This window comes from Myiozetetes cayanensis, unplaced genomic scaffold, assembly GCF_022539395.1.
Source record: "Myiozetetes cayanensis isolate MyiCay16 unplaced genomic scaffold, myiCay2020 scf9, whole genome shotgun sequence".
Taxonomy (NCBI): Eukaryota; Metazoa; Chordata; class Aves; order Passeriformes; family Tyrannidae; genus Myiozetetes; species Myiozetetes cayanensis.
In genome coordinates, this window is record NW_026088185.1 from 18,837,793 (window position 1) to 18,862,087 (window position 24,295).

The following is a 24,295-nucleotide window of genomic DNA, read 5'->3' on the forward strand; positions in this document are numbered from 1 at the left end:
TTTGGGGAAAAAAACCAAAAAACCAAAAAACCCGCGACATTGCCAGGGACCAGAAAAGCCATGCCAGTGTTCCCAGGAAGCATGGGAACATGTTTCTATTGCTCTTTTCTGCTGCTCCCATCATAATACACTATTACTGGAACTCAAAATCCCCCAAATGATGAACAAAATACATTTGGGCGTTTCGTGTCCAAAGAATCAATGAAAAGAATCAATCCTTTGAGCAGTCAGCTAATTATACTTTTCTTCAAATGACTAAACACTGTTTTTTCCTATTTCTCCTCTTCTCTGAAGGAGAAAGCTATTTTTTCTGTCCAGTGCTGAAATCATTGTCTTTGTCTTTAATGAAGCCTCCCATCTCCATAGACTGCCCCTTCCTGGCTGACAAATAACCTGCTCCCTGGCTCACCTCAGTGAGCATTATGTTCTCTTTCTGATGCCATTCGTGAGCTCCTCTCAGGTTACAGATAACCTTGCTTTTGCCGTAAGTGGAGCAGTGGGATTTGGAAGTTGGGAAGACAAAGAACAGCAACTAGATCTGTTATAAAACCCTGCAATGGATTCTCTTCCACATCACGGACTCACAAAGTCTTCAGAGAGTAGAACAAAATTACTCTGATTTAAAGCCTTATTAGAAGTATCAGGATAAGAGGGAACAAAATGAGAAACTAGTTATGATCTATAACCTGGTCTTGGCGTGAGTCCTGCAGTTGAAAGAGGTGATGTCATCACTTTATTGGATGGTGATTGTTTAGATGGCAATAATGGTACCACAGCTGCAGGTGAAAAGAAACACAATAAGATGCTGATTTTTGATCAGCCAAAAATGAAGGTGAAGAAATGAATGATGATAAAAATACCTCTAGTGTCTGCTGTTAGGAAGGGTGATTGTTTCTCCTCTTCTTCCTCTTCATATGCTTCATATACTACCACAGGAGGTACTTTGGTCTGAAATAAGCAGTTGAATTTCTTTGTTTTCCAGATACTGTGAAGTGTTTAAAAATTAACAAGCTCTCCATGACCTAGAGATTTTCTAACGTTATTCCTTTCCATTTACTCTGACTTCAGTGTTAAGAACCAGAATTTTAATTTCACCTGATTGGTTTACCAGGAAAGTTGTCATACCTAAATATAAGCTATATTTTTTTTTTAGTTGAACTTTACAGAATTTTGTTTATAAACTTAAAATTATAGTCTACAATTGAGTTCAGCTCTTAGACTTAATTATAACAGTGTAATAATGTTATGTTTCACACTGTGGCACAAATATTCCTGCATTAAACAAAGGAATGATAATTCTTGTAACAGTATCAGGAATAAATTATAGCAATTATAAATTATATATTATAAATTATTATAAATTATAGCCTGCATGCAACATCAGAACTCTTACTCAGAACAACCAGCTCTGAGCATACCAAGTTAAAGGAGCTATTACAGTACCTGTCAGGTAGAAAAGTAAGGGGAAGGTTACATACTACATCAGGTAGCACAGAGGGATATATATTTTAAACTTCTGCTCAATAAAGTCTGCTGAACTTTCATACCGGAGCTAATGGATGAGGAAGATCACCAAGACTCAGAGGACTTTCTACTGTAGACACTCCAGGTGTCTGTGCTGAAAGTGGTTGTCTATTAACATTGTGGTTCTGAAGTGTGTAGTATAAAGAACTTGGAGATACTGCATGGAAATATGAACCACTTATACTTGCACCATTTCCATTACGGTTGTATATTAAGGTACCATGTTCATCTTCACAAAATTGGTTTACTAATTTGGACTCCAGAGCTGTTTAAAAAAAAGAAAGTAAAAAACATCATACTGAGATATTCAATGAATTTTTAAAATATAGACTATTTATGTACATCAGTAATACACATGCAATCCAGTACTCCTCTGGATTGTTTATATGTCTCTAAGAAGATTATTCCAGACTCTCTGTGCTGTAGCTTTTTTTGGTCACGGATTTGGCAGCATGTAAGTCCTCTACATGGTACAAAATACAATGAACTTACTTTAAGGTGTTCATCTAAGCTTAATAACAACTACTAGCTGGTAATGGGAAAATAACTGCTTACCTTACTGATGTGAACAATGCAATGAAAAAGGGAAGTGAACAAGTAGAATTTATGACAATGCATTTAATTCTGACTTATAGTCCAGCAAATGTGCAGTGCATGAGTGTTTATTCAGCTTAGAAAACAAGTTTAAGCAGCTGTTTTCCTAGACTGGGTAGCATCTCCCCATTGGCATGTTGAATCATTGCCCTGTAAATGTGACACCTTAAAAGGAGGGTATTTCTGTCTCTAGGTTCCTATTACTTTGCACCTTGTAACTAATCCTGATCAGCATCAAAACATAACATATCCACAAAGATAGCGCTTTTCCCCCACCGTGCCCCGTTCTGAGAAGCATCAGATACAGTGCAGAATAAACCTTCAATGAACACACCTGGAAGGGTGTTAAAGTCATCAATGAGAAACATGTGTTCTGTGTCTGGATCTGAAGCGATCAGATTTAGCTCACGCACAAACTCGGCCTGTGTTGGATCTGAAGTGTTTACAATTCCTATTGCGTACATTTCGATGTTTGCTGCGTGAGCCTCTCGAACGACCATGTCCAGTTTTACAGCTTCTCTCTTGTCTGCTTGGCCATCAGTCAGCACAAGAGCAACTTTCCGCACTCCTGCTCGAGCACCGAGAAATCCTTCCTGGGTTGCTTTACGGATAGCAGTTCCTGTGTAAGTGCCTTCTCCCATGTATTGCATTTTTCTAATCGCTTGCTTAACATCCTCTCGAGTTGTGTATTTGTTGAGACCAAATTCCAGTTGAACTTCTAAACTGTATAACACAAGGCCAATTCTGGTAGCATTTCTGCCTACAGTTACTCTGTCTACTAAAGCAGTTACAAAGTCTTTGATAATCTCAAAATTTTCTGGTCCCACACTCTCAGAGCTGTCAATCACAAATACAAGCTCCATAGGAATTTCCTTACATTTAATACCGCAACCTGAAAAGGAAAAATGAAAAAAAACCAGATCACAATGACTTGACTTGGTGTCCTTTTGGAAAGGAGAAGAATGTAAATGTAATGAAGAAAATATAGAAACTGAATGTAAAGATTTCCTGAGTACTTACCACATATTTCTTTAATTAATTTAATTATATCTTCTCTCTGGATATGAAAATAATTAAATATGAAATTATTTTACAACTTTGCCTCTTTCAAATAATGCATAATATTGACACTAACAAAGATTTTGTTTATAATTAATATTTGTGTCCTACAGGAACTTAGAAAAATCTTACTGTTTAACTTTCAAACCTGACCTTCCAAACAGGGAATGAGTCCCACATTTTACACTAAACTATTTCATATGCAAATGACAATCATTAATTTGACAACACAGAAGGATCTCTATCTAAAACAATTAACTACTGGTATTGTAAAAAAGTTTTGTGATTAACTGATTCTCATTAAAACTGAAAATCATTCATACTTTAGTATCTGAATAATACTATATCCATTTTAAATGTCTTGGGTGTGGAGAAACAGACTCAGCTTTAGGAATTGTAGTGCTTGTAGTGAGGTGATGTATGACAGAGCACCAACACAGAATGGAATTGGGACTTGGGAGCCCTGGTGTATCTGGCCCACTCTATTACCCAGCTTTCATCAGAAAAAAATAAAAACAGTTGCTGCCTTCAGAGATGTCTGTTCAGAAAAGTGAGACCTTCTGTGAAGTGAACAAAGTGTTTGTTGTTATTAGAACAATCCTTTGTTATATTTTTTTAAGTGCATGACAGGACTCAGTTGGCATTGAGTCAGTCTTTCTAATACAACCTTTTGCCATTGCTGCTCAGTTTCCTTAAAACTTAGTAGTAGTCACTGACATACTTTTACTGAATTTGGGTTAAGTGCAGTTCAGACTTAGCAGAAATATCATTAAGTTCATAGCATGACAGACCATGACAAGTTTGAAGGTCCTTGCTCTTTATACTCTTAAATACTTGTAAAAAATCCTTCCTGCAGTAAGTGCACACCTGGGTCATCTAATGCTAACTGTAAAAGAACACATAGCAGGACAATGCCTAAAATCACCATTTCCTTATAAAGTAGATGAGAAAAAATCAGAAATCTTTGAGTTGTTTCATTCTATGTTATTACTGACACCACTTCTTTTCAGAGAGCTCCTTCCAAAATAATGAACAGAATATGTTTCATCTGATAGGATCTAGTATTGTTTGTATCTTGCCATGAGGGGATTTAAATAATGGAATTTGCTTACTGTTAGGCCTTGCTCTCCCTTTGGTCCAGTTTTGCCCTGTAACAGTGATTGTTAATTAAGCATTGCAATTAATTAGTAACATTGTAATTCAGAATATGACTTCATCAATACCATTATTTGAACAATATTTGGCTAATGGGAACTTTGGCTAGAAAAAGTGGTATTTGTATGATACTACCTTGTGCATTCAGTATCTGCAGCCTCCTAAAGTGGTGGTATTTTAAGGGAATTGGATGACCTCAAGTCTCCCACTCGATCACCGATTGTCAGTTTACATTAGGAAGGGAGAATCTGTGCAAAGCTTCTTGTCTACCATGTTGTGTTGATTTGCTCTCTGAGCAGACTGTGTACCTGCCTGACACCTGGAACGAAGACAATTCTGATTCATCATGTTTTTAATGGGGCCAGTAGCAGGGCAAGAACAGCAATGGGGTTTATATATTCTGACTTAATAGTATGCAAATTTCAGAGCAGAAGAGCGCCACATTTTTCTTTTGTGCTTTTGGGGACATGCCCATCAGCAGAAATTTTCATTTTGACTCCCCTCATTGTTCATCAGCTTTGAGGGAAAGTCTGAGCTATAGTTATTTGCTAGGCATAGAATAGAATTGCATAGTTTTGTCTTGAAACATGGCAGTTGTCCTTCACTGCTCTCCTGGTTTCAGCTGGGACAGAGTTCATTTTCTTCGTAGTAGCTGGTTCAGTGCTGTGTTTTGGATTTACCGTGGGAATCAGGTTGACAGCACACTGATGTTTTGGATGTTGTTTTTACATGGTTTAAGAAAACAGCCATGATAAACCTGAGTTACTCACAGGTTCTCCAGATAAACCAGGGTCACCCACATCACCTTTTTCTCCTTTTTTCCCCTTGTCACCTGTAGCTCCTCGATCTCCCTTTAAAACCATGTTGATAAGCAGACAGAAAGCATAAGTCAGTTTTTATTACACTTTTCAAATGTCTCTCTAGTTGCCTTTGTTGCATTCACTTTCAGCTTCTGATATGACAGAAATCTTCATTAGACATCATTTAAATAAATTAGTATTTTGTGCATTTCATTAATAACATAGTATTGGCTAATCATCCTTATGGGAAAAAATAAGTGGAGCAGTTTGAACAGTGAGCCATCTCAAACAACTGTATGCATGCTATAGAGAGGTTTCATGTGATATTACATGATGGAAATTATTATCTGTGTCTTAGAAAATAAGATAACAGTAGGGAAATAGAAAAGAAATCCAAGGGTGTCACTGGAATGAATAATAAGAATATCACTCTGAGAAACCTTTTGGCCCAGAAAAGTGTTTGGAATTGCAAACACATGAATTCGTGTGTCCTGGTTTGAATTTTAGTAAACTATGGTATTTTGTACAGCCTTCCTGAGCCAGTGTGATCACATTTAAAAACTGATACCAACCTAAAGTTCTCTGTTTCTTAACACTGATGTAGTCCCTAAATTTTACATAGCAGGTGAAAGAAAGGCAGTAATATTAAATCTAATAATAAAAGAATATAACTTCTAATAATAATATAATCTTTTAATATCTGGAGTTTTCCCAAATGCCCATTCCCTTTACACAGAATTTATAAGCCTTCAAGGAGAGCTGACTGTAATGAGTATTTTCCTTATGTTGTTTTCTATCTAGGGCCTTATCTCTGATTTACATATCATACCTTCTGTCCTAAAAGCCCATCTCCAGGGGGGCCTCGTGGTCCTGGCATTCCTTGAATTCCTTGTTCCCCCTAATGATAATCCAAGTAGTGATATTAACCCTTTGTAATCATTCATCATGCTTTAAGTTTAAATGTTCAAAGAGAAAGTGTTTCAAACTGCATTTTAACAAGTATGAGGCACTTGAGACAATGTAGTAGCTAGCTTATATTTCTCAAATATTTCTTCAGTATAAAGATACATAATATTGAAAAACCACATTATTGATTTTAATTTTAATTTGTTCCCTCTTTCTATCCCATTTTATTCCTTCTCATTCCCCTTTTCTTATTTTTATCTTTTGAGTGTGTCTCATCTGACTGATGCTTTGGGTAAAAGTGCATGTTAAGGGAAAAATTAATAGTACACATAGATTCAGGATGAGACTCTTTCTCTACCATAGATGGTATTAATTTATCTACTTCGGGCTGTCTCCATGGGCATGAGAGCTGAGGAAGAGGAAATGGTATTTTTGATTTCATAAAGGGATCTTTAACTGATAAAAGTTCCTTCCTTCTCCCTCAACACACACATGCTTGGGCTTGTTCACAGCAGTAGGAACAGAACATACTTTGTACGTGCTCCCATTATCCTTCTCATTTTTTAGCCTGAGGCTCTCCTCATATAAGAAACTATGTGAAATCTCCTTAATGCTGTGATGGTCAGATTGACCACTCAGCACAGGTAAAATATTGAAGACATGGAGCCTTTTTACCTTAGTTCCTTGAATACCTTCACCAGGAGGTCCCAGAGAACCAGGTGGCCCTGGGCGTCCTATGGTTCCCTAGAGAACAGTCATAATAAAAACACACAATAAATTGTTATACCACCATGTAATTTCTTGTCCATCTTCTACCAGACATTTATTTTCATAAGTAGTGAAGATAAGATTGCTCTATCTGACAAAGACTATTTTCAGCCTTTATTATTAAAATCCAGTTTATACTTCAAAGGAGTCACTTGGTTTAATGCTTACTGAACATGAATAACCTTGCTGAGAGAAATATACATTGTGTTGAAGGATGGATTGTATTTGAGGGACCTTGGGGACTGAATTAAGATTTAAGAGAGGATTATTATAGTTTTGTTATCTTTCATCACCAATACACAGTAAGACCTATGGGCATACATACTAATATGGCACTGAACATAAATACTTGTTGCTAATTCATAAGCTAGTTTTCAAAAGAAAAACTAGAGAAAATGTTTCCATTCCATATGTTATTTATAGGAAGCAATCAAAATCCACATAGCACAATATTAATTTTATGCCTTTATTACTTTTCCAGTATCCCTGCAAGAAATTCTCTCTTTCCTCATTTGTAAGGATACTGTGCACATGCCAGTCCTTGGGACTAGTACTGGCTAGGGAAGTGCTTCACCACTGCTTTGCTCTGGACGTGGTCTTCATGCCAATGTGAACTGAATCTCTGGGACCAAAAAGCCACATTGTCCAGGTAACACATTAATATGTTGCATAATCCTTGCATTTGACTTTGCTGAGTTCCTTTACATTTACATTCTAAACCATTTCTTTTGGATTAGTAGACTTTTAAAACTGAGCTATAGAAGCATAAGTTTCTAGTTTGGGAAGTTTCATTGTGAAAACTGCTCTTTATTACAATTATTTTCAGGCCTTTGTCATGGTGTATATTATAACTACAAAAATAATCCTTATTTTGTAGGGGTTGATCATTATATTGGTCATTATATGTTTATTAGATTTGTACAGTAAAAAAGAAGAATTAGTTCCGGAGGAACTCAACAGTATGTCAATAGCTATAACAGTAGCATGGGCAAGACACACCAAGTGCTTGCCAGGCCATTAATTTTGACCAATGCCAGGTTTGAAGAAACTTTTGCTACTCAGTTGCAGCTAATGTCTGCAGGACCTAAATGTTTTGCCACTGATCTTCACTGCAAGGTTATCACTTTATCATATGCAACTGGAAGAAGGCTATGGTTTATGGCTAGTCACCAGAAACATTTTTGATTTTCTACAAAATAAAGATTATTGGTTGAATTAATTGTTTCTAGTGAAGAGTGAAGACAGAAAACATGTGGATGTCTATGCACATCTGTGCATTTAGTGTACTTTGTTTGTTTGTTTTTTAGAAAAAAGACAAAGGGAGGCATAATTGTTAAATCTCTTACTTTTGGTCCTGGCAAACCTTCTCCTGGTGGACCGGGGAGGCCAACTGGTCCTCTAATACCGGGATCACCCTGAAAGTCGATACTTTAATAAATAAGTAGTGAATACAAAAGCTTAATTTATCTCTAGAATTCCCAGCACTGCTTATACTCAAATGGGACAAAGAGAAGAGAACTACTGAATAACAGGGTGCAAGTCCAAACAATGCTAACTCATGAATGAGGCAGGCAGGACAAGGAAGTTATTGGGGATAAACAGCTAGTGGTCTAAACATATTCAAAACATGTACAGCCAGTTATGCAGAGTTACACAGGAGTTACAATTCCCATGTTGAAAACAAAATAAAAAACCCACAAAGATTTTACTTGCTGTCAGCTGAATCACACTCCGTGTTCAAATTGACACTGTTCTAGCTTTTTCCTATCAGTGTCTGCAGACAGCTAGGGGTTTGAAGTCAGTGGAAAAGAGATGCATGTCCTTTTAAGAGACATTAAGCATGTTTAAATAGTTGCAGTCAATTCTTCAATTGCCTGTATAATGCCAGTAATCCTGCAATCTGCATTAGGATGAGTTCTGAAGTGAAACCTGAAAGGCTTCTGTGGGATCTATCTTTTATATATTGACCAAGTACTTAAAGCTGGACTAAATAGGTATTCTGACTGTGACATATGAGTAGGAATTAGATCTCTACAAAGTAGCATATACATATACATATATATATACATATGTATATACATATACATATGCATTTGCTTTTCTAGAAGTTAAGGTCTGTACCTTAGGTCCTGGTAGTCCAACTCCATCTGGGCCTTGTTCACCAGGAATACCAGGGAGGCCTGGCAAGCCCTGAAATTATATACACAGACAACATAAATTTAATTTACAGTTATATTGACTATGTGCTTTTGTTAATATTTCTATGGTAGTGCCTTTAATATATTGTCTCTTAGTGGGATCACTTTAGTCTACAATTGGGTAAATTTTACTCTGCTAAGCCAGAAGTGGTGTCAGTGGTGTTTTCATCTGTGTTGATGCCATGCAGGGGGCTTGCAAGTGTTTGAAGACAGAGGAGTCTAATCTGGACAGGCAGTTGCCAAAGCTGTTCTGCATTGCATAATTAAGGAAAGTGGTGACAGGGAAGGTCTTGGACTATTTCAGAGAGAGATTTTCCTTCTGTGCCGAAATGCATTTCCACAGTTGAGGAGTCTTTTTAGGCTTTTAGACCAAGAAATCTTTCCTAGAATGTCAGACACAGAGGTAAATCACTTACATGTAGCCCTTATTTGTTCCCAATTCACATAAAAAAAAAGTCTATAAACTTACAGGTGGACCAGGATAACCATCTCCTTTTGGGCCAAAGGGCCCGGGGGGTCCTGGAAGGCCTCGGTCGCCCTGATGAAGGCAGGAAAAACCAGTACAGTTGTTAGCAGGAAATTTTCCAGGAAAGTGAAATTTCTGTGGCAAATATACTGTAAATTGATTTTTTCTGTCTGTTTATCTGCTAATGTATTTTACTATGTAAATTATTATTTTGGGTTTATTTAATCCTGGATTATAACAGTAACAGCTCAGGATTTACAGGACCATTTACTTTTAAGTCACTAATTTTAATATTTTTCAAGAGCTCTGTCTGTTGTCATTTGTGGCCTACATATAAGAAGAAATTCTGTTAGTTGCATTCTCCATATTTTTATCATAATTTTATAATAATTTGTTCTAGAATTGTAATTTCCTATAATGCTGTGGAACCTCATTAAAGCTTCTAATAGGAGCTTCCTATAGGAGATGTATAATTAAGCTTCTTTCATGGATGCAGACAGCTGGATTATTCAGGAACAGATTTACCAAGAAAACTAAAAGGACTTTAACCCTCCCAACCACACTGGATGGTGCAGTGAAATGCTCAGAGTTACAGTTGAATGGAGGATCAAGACTGTGTTTGTCCCTGTAGCTACGCAAAATGTGGGCATGCAGAAATAACGCAAAAATAATTTTAAAAAATGAGATTATAAGAGGCTTTCCCTGTACAGCTTAGTGCAGATGTGTGTCTGAGAATGAAGCGACAACAGAACCACTAATGCTGACAAAGACAGCAAAAAGTGAAGAACGTAGTCACAGAAACAGGCAGCGTCACCCAGCTGAAAGAGCTCTGGGGACTCAAGGCTGAGGGAGAGAGACTTGCAACTCTGAGGAAAGGGCTTTCTTCCTGGTGATTGATTCCCGTTGGATCCCCAGAAATGGGACAACATGCAGTTCTCTGAATTAACTGGACTATACCAGAAAAATACATGATTCCATCATCATAATCTCCTCCTGATGAAAATAAATATAAGGGTCCTGAAAACTGCCAACTGATCAAAAAGGGATAGAGATTGTTACATGTTTCTCATGCTTCTCTTACTACCTTCAGCTCACTCGAAGAACAAAAGCACTGTCAAATTCACTAAAAAAAGAAAAGGGGAGAGGGGCAAGCAGGATCCAGTGTATTTTGAGAAACACAGGTTTATACGGCCTGAGTTTCTTGGTGTTCAGACAAAATCATTCCTGGAATGAAGAGTAGATTATGAAAGCTGAATCTGGGTACCACTGAGGTGATACTAGAAAAGTGCTAGAGGGAAATCCTTAGCTACTTGTTCATGTTCTTCTGGCACTACTTAAGGCATTTCTTCTCACAGTGCCAGCGTGGCCCATGTCCTGAGACCTTTTTGGAGTCTATAGATTACCATGTGTCAAAATTAGGAACGAAGCAAAGGAGCCTGGATGAGAAAAAGTAACTGTACTTGAGATGTAGGCTGTTGTAAGCACAGTTAATCAGGTGTCTTCTCTCAATTCACTTCTAATCAGTTAGAAACAGTCATTCTTCTCCTGGTTCTCTGCCATCAGCTTATGGTTCACAGAATCTGGAAGATGGACCATCCATGGTTTTCTGCCTCTGCAAATCTTTATACTCTGACAGAGTTGTAGGACACATTTGTTAAGAACTGTGAAACACTTGGCCATCCTAGGAGATTTTTGTTGCTTTACTGAAATCCTCCTGCCTTATTTTACAGTTCTATCAGAAATTAGTTTAGCAATTTAGAAGCTACCTTTGCCCCAGGAAGTCCAAAGCCTGGTTCTCCAGCTGGTCCAGCAAGACCAGGTAACCCAATGTCACCCTGCAATGAAGAAAATAAATACTCCTGTTATGTATTTTATTAAACTCTAATCACAGGATAGTTTTCTGTTATACAAATGTATATATATCAAACATAGTAACTAATTTTATTTATTGCTACTGCAAGCATTAAAACCCAAAAGCAGAATAAAGAAAAGTATTTTGATATCCAAGGTTATTCAAAATAAAGCAATCAACAAAGGTAGGCCACACCTCAAGCTGCCATACAGTTAATAGGAGGGCACTGTGGTAACTAGATTGGATATAATCCATAACTCTATTCAAAGCAAAGAAGAAGTTTTTAGTTGACCTTATAAGGCTGAAATAGTTTAAACAAGTATTAGCATAGCCTACTTCACTTTTCACCCTGCGTTTATAGGCCCAGGACCTGCAATCTGGATGTTACCTTTGGCCCAGGCACGGCTCTTCCAGGAGGGCCTGGCATTCCAGGACGTCCTGGTGCACCAGGCTCTCCCTGCAGTGAAGGAAGGAGAGAAAAATCATCGGATTTTTCTGAAAGTGAGCATGACCATCTCACATAGAAAACATTTATACCACAATTTACAATATTCCATTAAAATTCTACTAGAATTTCTAATATGCAATTCTATGTGGAATATCTATCTATTTGAAGAACTGATAACAAGTTCTCTCAATGGAAATGAGATCCTTCTCAGTCACTGCACAAACAGATGCTATTAGTGGTCCCTTTCTGAGTGTATTTGTGACTTAGTCATACAGCACTCAAGACTTCCTGCCCAGTTCTATAGGCATACTGAAAACATGTACACTTTTCTGTTAGATTACATTTTTTGAAAATAGTCCTTTCAGTGTACTTTTTTACCTCTTTTTCAGTTTATGTGGAAATACTCTTGTGTGAATGAATAGCAAAAGACTTACTAAGAAACTGGAGATGAAACCTAGAGTAGCTCTGCTCTCACTTTCAGTGAGTATTGAGTGTTTTAAGGGAAACTCCAAATTCATAAAAGAATATCAGCCATGAGTAATTGTAAGGGAAAATAAAGTCCTGTCACATCTGTATATTCCATACACAATACTATCTTCCCAAATATTTCAATACCAGTAGATACCTTAAGTTTTTGTAAACCATCAGGGAAGCAATGTGGTAAAGGCAAAGTTTTTTAAAAAATGGTTCTAGCTGTTTATAGGGATCATGGTATGTCTTGCTAAGAAAAGTGTTAGCTGAAGGGGTTTTTTTGTTTTTGTTTGTTTGTTTGTGGTTTTGTTGTTGGTTTTGTTTTGATTTTTTGTTTGTTTTTTTTATAGTTATTTAATGAAGCACATTAATCCTGGAACGGGTTTTTTTTGAGATCTGGAACAAAGCACAGCTTTGGGAGGCTATTTTACACACATAACATAGTAATAAACTCACTTTAGCTCCAGGAGGTCCAGGCACTCCTGTTGGTCCTGTTAATCCACGTATTCCTCTCTGACCTTGATCTCCCTACAAAAATGGAGAAGGCATTTCACACATACCAAATAATATTAAGAATTATTATTATTCTAAGAATGTGCTAACTGAAGTTAAGTGTAAATGTCAGTGAAAGATAGCAAAGATCTATCTTGTAAGTGGTGCACATGAGCTGTTCCTATTGTCTTCACTGGCAAGTCAGTTAATTCTGCTCAGTAATTGTCCAGTTTTGGATTTGTACAGTTACAACTACGTAGATCTAATCCAAAATGAAATTAATTGACTTGCCAGTGAATACTGTGGGAAAAAAAACAACCCAAAAGGAATTTTAAAGATTGAATCTTTGCAGCTGAAAAGTAAGTCATTATATTAAAAAGATACTACGTAAGAAAAATAATAAAACCAGGAAAATAGAATTCACTTGGTAGTACTTTTTTTTTTGATTCTAAGGCAAATAGGGCCAATCAGTTGATCACAATGCCCTGTCTGATTGACCAGATTACACTTCCAGGAAGAAAAAGATGAGAATAGCGTAGAGTTTGTAAAGGGAAAGCTGGTATTCAAGCAGATTATTAGGCTGTAATAATTATACCAAAAATAAAACTGTGAGTCCAGAATAATAATTTTTGTTACTTACAAAAAAAAGCCAGGGCTTCGACAAACCTATTCCTAGAACATTACGATTTTGAGTGACAACTTTAGTAAGAAATTCTCACCTTTTCCCCCTGTATTCCAATCCCTGGAGCACCTTCAGGACCTCTAAGACCAGGTAACCCTGGTTCACCCTTGAACAGAAAAATCAAAGGGGCATTTCACAGCATTGCATAGACATGGTGCAAGATCAACTCTGTATTCCCTTGAATAAGTTCATTAAAATCACAGACCTTTTAGAGTCAATGACAAAACTCCCACTGATGTGAGATGGGTTCAGGATTTTCTTCCCACATTCCGAAGCATGCAGTATAAAACTCCAGGTGGGATGCATGAAGTAGCCTTAGTGATGGCTGAACACTTTGATTATATAATCTTAAATATTGGGGTTTCTGATTCTAGGAAAATAAGGTGATCAGAAGGCCAGAAAGGTTTCCCATAGACTTTTTAGTGGTTTTCCTTCTGAGTTGCAGGGCATTTAGTGGATTTTGAATAGCTGAAAACTGTAAACAGTATGAGTCAATGCCCCACCCTAAAAAAGTAGAAAAAGTAAAAGTTTTCCTTAAAAAAGTATATTTGAAAGAGAATTCTTTTCACTGAAAAGTGTGGTGCTTTTCCACTCTCTCTTCTAGGTCTGGGTATCAGCACAGGGAGAGCAGTAGGAATGCTTGGAGGGAAGGAGGCAGACTGCAGACAGAGATGAACCAACCTTTTGTCCAGGGGCTCCATCTTCTCCTGGAAGACCAGGCAGACCTGCCAGTCCTGAAGGCCCTGGCTCACCCTAACATCGATAAAAAGTAAATCCTTCTATTAAATGCAAACTCAGTTCTAATCTTTCTCTGACTTGAGGAAATCTATTTAATATTTTTTCCTAAACTGTAAATACATTTATAGCAAATATTTATGCATATGACCCCAAATCTTGACTTTTTTATAAAGACAACTCTCATTACCTGGTGCTTTCCTACTATCTGATTGTTTGAACAGTGCACTTTATCTGTGCAATTAAAATTATTAGCTGTTAATGCTCCAGCTCATTCTTAAAACATAATGCCATCATATCATTAACTGGCAGCATTTATCAGATAGAACTGACTGTGACATGATGATTGACATCTTGACACTGATATTGGTGAATATCAGTGCAAATCTGTTGATGGCAGTGGAGTTGTTTTGGGCCTATTTCACTAAGATTGAAGAGCCTGACCTGGCTTTAGATGAAATGGGATCATTTGGGGTCAAATGAGTTCAATCAGCATTACTGTATTTTGTAAAACTAAAGAAAGAAGTTAAATAATTTCTTTTCTTTTCCAACTCCTGTTCCAAATCTGTAACAAACAAGAGCAAAACCACGACAGCCCTGTGCCTTTCTACTATCACGAAAGTACTTTTTCATCTATTGCCATATTTTATGTTAATCTGGCTGTTAATGGCATAGGGACTGGTTACTGTCTTGGTCACTTCAGCACTAAGATAATCTGGTTACAGCTTCTTCTCTTCTTAGCAACTGTGCTTTCTCTCCATTAGCACAGCTTGTTTCTAGTATGAAGGTGTGAGGATGTAGAATGTAAATTTTATTTCAAAACCTATTTTTAGTGTCTACAGAAAGGATACTCAGGAAACAAAAATTTATAATCTGAATAAATAAATAGATAAAATAATTCCTCTATTAACAACGTACCTTAGAACCAGGTTCTCCAATACCTCTTTCTCCTGGCACTCCAGTCTCTCCAGGCAAGCCTTGTTCACCCTTAAGTAGATATTAGTTTTTAACAGCATTATTATGGAAAAGTATCAAAGCATACACTTATTTGCTTACATTTAAAGGAAGATTTGTATGATATTGTCTTTAACATGATGTGTTAAACCCTTGCTCACAAAGACTGGGAATCTGCCACATATTTTGAGCTGTCACCAAAGAGTTGTTGTTGGAAATTATAAAAGCTGTAGATCTATAGTTGTATGTCACTGGGAATCTTTCCTCCCAAAGTAGCTGATATTTCAGGAGCATATCTGACATCTACAGATAATTTATTCTTCTCTTTCTTTTTACCAGGGATAAAGCATATCCCTACACAATCACTTAAAATGTAAGAGGTGACATCTGATGCTGCAAAATTCTTTACCTGTCTTGGACACTTGACCAACTTAACCTCTGCTTCCTTTGTATCATGCTTTAATAGCCTTCAGTCATTCAGAGCTTTATTTGTCACCTCTTTCAGGAAATCCCTTTATATCTCAATTCCAAACACCTTTAGGGTGATGTCTTTCGTTAACAGTTCTGTATTTTGCAAATCTGTCAAGGCTAAATTATTCTAACACTTTTCCTTCAGAAAAGGTTATCTTCATTGCACCTTGGACCATTTTTAACATCTAGATACAGTAAATACACAAAGTCAGGAGAGATAATAGTCAGCAGAAGCAACAAGGAAGGCAGCCAGCCTCTAAGGTATCTATGTATGTATTTTTCTGGCATGAAAACAGTACAGTGGGGATAAAAGATGATATTGAAATTTTGGTGTTCCTCTCAGTTGAGTGCAATTACTTTTTGGAACTGTTTCACTGCACCTGGATGTGATATGATGAAACTGCAAGTTCAAGGCAGACAACGCTCTAAATGGAAATGTATTGGACAAAGTGCAGCTCACTGTCTGGTAGGTGGTACCTCAAAGGTTCTGTGTAGAGTCAAGCCCAAACCAAAATAGATAGCTGTGGCATCAGTTTACAAAGGCTTTTCACTGGAGTTGTATCTGCTGTACAATTTTATAATATTAATAAAGAAATCAGATTTCTGCATCTACGTCAATACTTAGATTGCTCTTCAGCACTTTAACATGGACAAGGATAGAGACAGACCATTTCTTAATCATGAAACAGAACAGTAAAAACAGCACAGTAGCTTTTACTTCAAAATTTCCCTCACCTTTGGTCCAGGTAGTCCCTGTCCTGGTAGCCCTCTAGAACCAGGTGGTCCTTTTGGGCCCTCCACTCCCTGAGAAGATTAGTTAAGTAATTATTCAAAATAAAATAGTATCTGTTACTATACATTTAAGTATGAGGTGAGGGGGAAGTGAAAATTGCACCTTCTCTCCTTGAATTCCAATTCCAGGTAATCCAACTGGTCCAGGTAAACCAGGAGGACCTAATTCACCCTGGCAAAAAGGTACAATTGCTTAGTTGTGTAAAGATACAGGAACAATCTGGGACAACTCCCATGCTAGTACATGTTGACTTAACCTCTCTTGAAGTCAGTGAAGCTGGGAAATCTGATCTTTTATTTTTCATATATGCATTTATTCTGTTTCAGTTACAAACAACCGGTAGTCTCTTTTTCCTTTTTAAACCTATTTTTTCCCACAGAATCAGATGCTTTTTCTAACATCTTTTTTAATATGAAGAAATATTAAAATAAGTTCAGAGAATTTACTGGGCATAAATCTCAAGAAAATACCATATTATCCAGGGTCTTTTGGGGGTTCCTTGCCTCATTTCAGCTTTTGTAGTGAATATCAGTCCCATACTCCCTGTATTATGTAGATTTATTGGCACTTCCTTAATCCCCTGGTGTATTCCTTGCTCACCTTTTCACCTTTTATGCTGATGCCTGGAAGTCCACGAGGGCCTTTTGGTCCATCAAAACCACGGTCTCCCTACATGAAAAAATATTATCTTGTTAACTGTGTAACTAGAGACTGTGTTTACTCTGTTATCATGAAAACCAAACTGAGAACCAGAAAGCAGCTCCTGAATCTGTGTTCCAGAGGTGATCTTTTCAAATGAGCTTGCTCTGCAGTTTGAAATGGCTGATGAAAGAGCTGAACAAGCTTCTTTTTATGTTTCTGCCCATCTCAATTGCTTAAGGTCCTGTTTTGCTTCCTCTCAAATCAAGGGCAAAACCAGAACTGATTTAAATGTTTACAGGGCTGAGTATTGAGACTAACTGAAAACTGAATTCTGCTTATTTGTCTCACGGGTTAAGCTCATTAACATGTGGTAAGGAGGATCTTGCTCTCACGAAGCATTTTGCCCTACTGAAGACCAGGCCAACTGTATTGTTGTAGAAGTCTATTTGTAAATGGCATTGTCTTCCTAAATGTTTGTTTACAAAGCAGTGGGCTTGGGAAAGTGCAGGTTACTAATAAGGATGCAAATATTGTGCTTTCTTGTACCTATGTTAATAAAACATGTAGAGGCAGATGTTAGCTTGTATAAATTGTCACAGAATCACCCAGACATCAAATTTACGCTCCAGGTTGGTCTTTTCTTTCCCCAGTAACCAATTCCATCTTTGTAACTTTGACTAAAATACATTATGTGGATTTCTGTTTTAAATTCTTTACTGCTGATGCTTTAGAACATCTGCCTTCATTATCCTTCTTACTGAACTGTGGGCTTGTAGTAAAGACATTGTGAAGAAAGCAACTGTAAATGTGCTTAGATTAACAAATCACCTGTTTAAAATGTGTTTAAAACCAGAAAGCTGACATGCTTTGCAGCCATAAATAGGACTGGAGATACAGACTCTGTTGATACATGCTTGGCTCCAGGTCAGACTTGGCAGTAAAAACTAGTGCATTTTTAATAGAACCAGGAGTTTCAATAGCGCTGACAGAATTCCACTTTGATTATTTTATTCTGTCTATCTATCTCAATTGCTTAATAGTTTTGGTTAGATTATGCATTTGTCTGTACTTGTTCCCACTGTGCCTTGCTGCTGTGCTTTACTTACTGGCTGTAGTGTTTCTTCCCACATAAATTGGTATTTCAGTGGCAGTGGAGTGATTTTTAAGTGCATTTTCTTCAAATTGTTTTTTTGTTTGTTTTCATTCATGAGATCTGCTAAGCAAATATAAGCCACCAACAATGAGGTTAAATAATTTAGGTAATTCATCATAAAATACACAGTGGATGTTTGAAGATATTATGTTGCTAGCAGCAGTTAAATTTAAACCTAGCTGACTACAGTGTTGAGCTAAGCAGAAATTCTAAGATTTTTGTACAGGGACAGTTGGGCTCTGCATCTGTGAAACAATTTTTTGTTGTTTTCTGAACCAGAATTGCCTTGGTGCATGCATAAAAATGAGCAAACTGTTTAGTTGCTTATTTAGCTTGTGTACAAGTGTGTCGCTTCGTTGTTGTAACCAAAGGCCAAAGTGACAAACTCAGCCTGGGAACTGGTTTTCAGTGAGCAGCAAAAGGATCTTCTAGTGAGTCCATCCATGCAGGTACAACTACTACTGCCATTACTTCCACTGCATCTGAAAATTAGTAAGAGCAGCTTTCTTTTCCCACAAACTGAATTCAGACTTCTGCTGAAATGCATAAGCTGATGGCTGAGGTATGTAAGAAGCTTAGAAACCTGTCTTTAGTGATAGCAAAGATCTCTCTATATAAGGATTTAGAAAAAAGCAATAACAAAATGCTAAATTTTTCATGTAGAAACAATTTTACAGTATTTTATTTATGCTCAAGGCTGTTTTAAAATTATAGCTGGAACTCATTCCACGCTTAGATCCCACAAATCAAGCATCAGGGGTATTAAATATCAGCTTTACAGGCCCCAAAGGCTAAATGTGCCTACAGGTCATGTTTGGACCAAGTGAATTCCATGGAAATATATTGGGTTGTTTGATGCCAAATTTTAATATTATTTACAAGGTACTTTTCTCAGATCCCTGTGCCTGCTATGGACTTGTTTTGGCATGCACTCATTGAATTGTGCTGCTCTGTCTTAAAACCCTTTGACTGCTGTACCTTCGCTCCTGGAAGCCCTTCTCCTGGTGAACCTCTTTCTCCTTGAACACCTTGTGGTCCTTGAGGCCCCTGTTAACAGATATTTAAAATGACCTAGGATACCTATTAATCACTCAAATGAACAGCAGTGTGTTCTATGTCATTGTCAATTATAAGCACGTGTTCAAATGTTGTAGGGATAACCTGTTAAAAATAATACAGTAATACTTTATTCCCAGTGAATAAGTGATGAGCATTCAGACCTGCAGCAGTAACATTTTTTCTGGTTACCAGTGAATCACAGGTTATGTAGCTGAAATTCCTATTGCTTATACTTTTGAGATCTTTACTCCCTAAACTTCTATTTTACAAATTCTTACTGATCCTTATTAATGTATCAGTATAATCATGAGAGACTGGGAGAAATAGATTAAAGCACAGAGTAGTGCTGAGGGAGACAAGGCTGTAGAGTTATTTAATGGTAATTGCCAGAGAGAGTAATAGGATGCCCTTCTCTTTTTGAAAGCAGATCTGATAAGGGCACAAGAGGCAAATACAACAACCAAAACATTTCACTAAATGCAAGTCCAAAATCTGTGCATATTAAGCCTGCTTCACTGTGTTTTCCAGCATCTGTTTTCTGTGTGGTTTTTCTCTGATTTATTTCTTGTGGTGACACACACACCACAGAATGCTGGTAGATTTGGCTTTGAATAGCCTAAATATACTTCTGCACAGAGCTTTAGAATTACTCCTAGTTCTTAGGAAAAGATAATTACATTGCATTCAGCCATAAGAAGAAACTTCTTTTGAAGCAAATAAACTTTAAAGTAAATTAAAGTAACATCCTTAGGATATTCTTTTAAAACCAGAATCTCTTGTTATAGCAGTACAACTTTCTGTGGTTAGCAAAGATTCACATCACAGGCACCTCTTCTCCCATGAAGTGGTTCTTCGCTCTATGGTGTTATTGAAGAGACTTTGCAAGCACTTCGACTCGTCACCACTGGCCTGATTTTTTCTTTTCCCTGCTCTTTTCCTTGGGCTCTTCAGCGACAACTTGCTCCTTTCCAGTAGTGTATTTTCAGAGCAGGTTTGACATCAGTCAGTTCAGCTACCAAACAATCTTTCTCTTTTTCATGGCAGCACCTCTTTTGAAATTATTATTACAGATCTTTCCTTTTCAGAGGGGAAAAGCTACTTGTGAAAAAAAACTGGACAAACTTTCCCTCCTGGTTGCACTAGAAGTCTTTCATCCGGGTGATGGGCAATGCTGTACTGTATTTAACTCAGTAAAATGCACTGCCTGACGTTTAGAAAAAAAAAGACATTGATTTTCTGAATTGCCACAAAGAGGTTGAGTTTATAACTACCAGCAGGAGGAAGGGGAGGAAAAGAGGGAAGAGACTTCAGAGCCAAACCTACTATAAATTCTGAAATTCTCCCCCTGAAAGCCATGCTGGTGTTAACATTCTAGTGGTACTGAAAAGCAGTCAACTTAGAAGTTACCACTTAGTGATTTGAATCTATTAGGTGACAGATTTATTTAAATATTTATGTGATTTTGCATAAGATGTTTTTTCATAGCTGTTTTAGAGACAGAGATAATTAGAAAAGTTAATAAATTGGAAACATTTCCAGTTTATTGAGGAAAATGAGAGTCAGACAACATAGTGTGTATGACAGTGAGAAACAGTAGAAGAAGGAAAAGAGGTGGTATCACTTAACACATATTTTTACAGGGAAGCATGGAGAATTTTCCCTTTCTGTCCTGCTTTCTTCTCACCAAATAAAAGACAGACGTACCATAAATCCTGGCTCACCAACTCCAGGTGGCCCAACGGGGCCCGGTCTTCCTGTCAAACCGATGTCACCCTTCAAACAAAGATGTACTTTGAATTTGCCTGATTGAGGCACTTTTATGTGTGCAGCATATAAAAACTCATCAGACATTCTGTGCTTGAAATACTAGATGTAGTAGAATACAGGAAGGGCAGAGAAAATCTCGGTGTCCTCAGAGTCATACAACATGCAAGGCCAGACAGACACTGAACTAGTGTAGTTTCACAGCATGCATTTCTATGCATTTAAGAGAAGACAGTGTTGAATCTAAACAATTAATTATTTTTGTCATATTCCCAGTCAATAAATCAGTATTTCTATCATAGAGGTTTTTTCTCTTTATGCCAGTCATCTTAACCAACAAGCCTGTTTTGCAGAGAATAACTTCCAGTTAAGACTATGAATGTGTTTTTACTCAGCCATACTCTGCTTGGATTGAGTTATATCAAGCATAACAACTACTGTAACGAAGTCCTTTAAAATACATACTTAAAATTTACTTCTTTTGTTCCAAACAGTTTTGATCAACATACGAAACACCTTTCCAGTATCACAAAAAGAGCATTTAGTGTTTTGAAGTTTCTCATGTGTCACCAAGTCTATTATCTCAGCTGTCTTGGTCTGTGTTCTTATCCCACAATACATGCAACACAGAAGATGAGAGATGCTTGTACCTTTGGGCCTGGCAGTCCTATTCCAGTCTCTCCAGGCAAGCCAGGTGGCCCAGGGAGACCTCTTTCACCCTTTTGAAGAATGGAAAAGAAACAATTCTGCTTACAAATTTGTGTCCAGGAAAATCAGTTTAACTCAGTTGGTAGGTTAATTTTTGTGTATCCTGAATTTCAGCCCACACTGGGAATTCTATTCCACAAGACTTCATCTGTTCACTCTTTCAATGCTTAAAAATTCCCTTAATTAAGAGCATAACTTATCCTGTACAAAGTGATAACAGATTAAATAAAAGGTAGAAAGTTTAATTTCATGTGGGACATATAAGTTTTGACCCCCAACTGTTCTATACAGCACTGTTGGCCAGCAAGTGCTCTACATATAGTGTGAAGACGATATCAAGAGATATAACAAATAATGTCTTTTATATACTTATTTTCAAGTTTTCCTCTACAAAAATATTCCTTTTTAGCTACAGAATTCTTCTTGAGAATGTACAGTTTCAAGGGAAGACTTGATTTTTCCATTTAGGGGGAAAAAAGTATTAATTTAAAATCTGAAGAAATGCAATGCTGAGTAATATTCTGTGATGCTACCATATTTTAACTGTTCATAAGTGTGATTTGGAGTGTGATTTGGACCTGAATTCAATACAAAGAGCAAATTAATACCCTTCTTAGGAACCTTGTAGAATATAAAAAATATATGATTTGCTATCGGTGTCACATTAAATTGCATCTACTACAAGAAGGGTATAAAGATAAAATCATTACTGTTGAGGCTATATTAATACCTTTTAGCATTAATAAAGAGAAGAAATAATGCAGTTCTTGCCTTTGATCCTTGCAGGCCTTCAGGCCCTTGATCTCCAGGTTGTCCTTGTGGACCCTGTTGAAACAGGAGTGGTTTTAATGAGATTTTTCATGCTTTCATAACAATGGCAGCTTGAAAAACAATCTGTAATTTTCTGTAGTCTGCATGAAAATAAGAGTTTCAAACATTTCAGAACTGAAGCTTTGCTTTCTGATGCACATATAGGTTGAGCACTTAGCTCAGATGGAGCTGGGTCTGGTAATCAAGGGTGAGGATTTGGCTCTCCCTTGATTTGAATACAGTTAAAGGAATCTGCAGTCAGGATTTACTGAAACATCTATGGTGGGCTAAGCTTTGTGGCCTTCAGTCCAAGAGTTTTGGGATGACAAGAGACAAAAGAGTTTCCATGTACTTCTTGAGATAATGAAATAGTTAAGACAATGAACAGGAAATGAGTGATTTTGGTTTCTTATAGGACTGTATTTGCTGTAATCTTTGAGACAATGAATTATAAGGATGATGTATTTGTCTAGACTGCTTTTCCAAATTCTTGTAAATTTTGCTATTTAAGAAGATAGATTTTGGGTGCCTTGAACTCAGCAACTCAAATATTCCATGACAATTGTGGTATGGTATTATTTCAGAGCTTTGAATCCAGGGAACCAGGAATAGTTTCTTTTTTTGTTTGTTTGGAGAGGTTTATGTCTGTGTAAATGTTTGTGGGTTTTTTTTTACCTGTAGGCCTCTTATTCCTCTGGGGCCTACTGGACCTTCAGGACCCTGAAAGATAAGTGAAAAAACCGATATATTTATGTATATATAGATTTCATCAAAACCACTTTTAGATAACTTTTTACTAAGCTGAGCTGACTTATTTAGATAGCTTTACATTAAAATAAAAACTAAATTCAAGAGAAGCTCAGTAGCCAGAAGGTATTAAATAAGTATTTTTTTAAATGGACCAGTAATCAAAATAGAAAGTAACGGTGAACGGAGTTTATTATCAGGGACCAGTAATCCAGGATTAAACTATGTTTGTTTCCTTTAAAATACTGACAGCAATTACACACCGAGTCTTAAAGACTGGAGTTTGAAACCTTAATTTTATTTTTACCTCTCTTTCCTTTTGCTCACTACTTCAAGCCTTCTGCCTCTGTTAGAGGGGAGTTTTACCATTGTTAGAAACATGAAACTGTAGGAAGAGCTGAAAACGGTGTCCTTGCTCACTTCATATTTTAAAACTGACAGCTGTTAATTTCCCTCAGCCTTAGAATTAATATATGCCTTAAATCTCTCACCATGGTTGTTATTCAGAGAATTGTAGTTGTTTTGTGGTTTAATTGTGTTTTCTGAAAGTATAACAACTTTGTGGCTACTCACTCTGTCTCCTTTTATTCCTGGGATTCCACATTCACCTCTTTCACCCTGGAAAGGAATAGGAATAAATATTTATGAGGTATATTGGCAGATCATCCTTATTCTCTGGGTGCTTTAGTTGAAAACCTAGCTGTTTTTCTATTAATGACATACTATAGCAATTGTGTTTTAATTTCATTGGGGAAGAGTCCCATCTTCTGTTACAGCTTGTGCAGCAACTGTGGAGATGATGTTATTGTTCGTTACTAGTATTTATAGCAAATATGGCACTATCCAGAATAAATAGTTATAACATCAAATATGTAAGTATAAGATCTGACTAAAAGAAGTACCTTCTCTCCTTTATATCCAGATTTGCCCTGGAAAAACAAAAAAGCAAAGCAGGTTATGAGGATATGTAATCTAAATGTTGTAGTGTGAGTATTGGCTCCATTAACATTCTACTCTCTCCAGAAAAACATTTCCAGTAGAAAA

General features: G+C 36.9%; 2 protein-coding genes across 2 annotated transcripts in view; one reads left to right on the forward strand and one right to left on the reverse strand.

Annotated features, from left to right (window-relative positions):
* The window catches only part of FASTKD1 (FAST kinase domains 1), a 49,232-nt gene extending 41,927 nt beyond the window's left edge, over positions 1-7,305 (forward strand). The window contains exon 17 of the transcript XR_007632094.1: positions 7,288-7,305. The gene's annotated coding sequence lies outside the window, so the exon portion shown is untranslated. The remainder of the gene's footprint in view (positions 1-7,287) is intronic.
* Positions 1-24,295, reverse strand: part of LOC126652792 (collagen alpha-1(XXVIII) chain-like) — a 34,877-nt gene that overhangs the window by 2,406 nt on the left and 8,176 nt on the right. Inside the window, exons 8-35 of the mRNA XM_050339898.1 lie at positions 24,154-24,180; positions 23,825-23,869; positions 23,180-23,224; positions 22,466-22,519; positions 21,637-21,705; positions 20,927-20,995; positions 19,142-19,210; positions 16,969-17,037; positions 16,471-16,539; positions 16,311-16,379; positions 15,069-15,137; positions 14,097-14,168; positions 13,453-13,521; positions 12,698-12,769; positions 11,711-11,779; positions 11,237-11,305; positions 9,474-9,542; positions 8,928-8,996; positions 8,153-8,221; positions 6,714-6,782; positions 5,962-6,030; positions 5,103-5,183; positions 4,290-4,325; positions 3,139-3,175; positions 2,453-3,010; positions 1,596-1,789; positions 861-948; positions 687-776 (exon numbers count right to left, since the gene is read on the reverse strand). Of these exons, the coding sequence (XP_050195855.1) occupies positions 687-776; positions 861-948; positions 1,596-1,789; positions 2,453-3,010; positions 3,139-3,175; positions 4,290-4,325; positions 5,103-5,183; positions 5,962-6,030; positions 6,714-6,782; positions 8,153-8,221; positions 8,928-8,996; positions 9,474-9,542; positions 11,237-11,305; positions 11,711-11,779; positions 12,698-12,769; positions 13,453-13,521; positions 14,097-14,168; positions 15,069-15,137; positions 16,311-16,379; positions 16,471-16,539; positions 16,969-17,037; positions 19,142-19,210; positions 20,927-20,995; positions 21,637-21,705; positions 22,466-22,519; positions 23,180-23,224; positions 23,825-23,869; positions 24,154-24,180 (2,434 nt within the window). The remainder of the gene's footprint in view (positions 1-686; positions 777-860; positions 949-1,595; positions 1,790-2,452; positions 3,011-3,138; positions 3,176-4,289; positions 4,326-5,102; positions 5,184-5,961; positions 6,031-6,713; positions 6,783-8,152; positions 8,222-8,927; positions 8,997-9,473; positions 9,543-11,236; positions 11,306-11,710; positions 11,780-12,697; positions 12,770-13,452; positions 13,522-14,096; positions 14,169-15,068; positions 15,138-16,310; positions 16,380-16,470; positions 16,540-16,968; positions 17,038-19,141; positions 19,211-20,926; positions 20,996-21,636; positions 21,706-22,465; positions 22,520-23,179; positions 23,225-23,824; positions 23,870-24,153; positions 24,181-24,295) is intronic.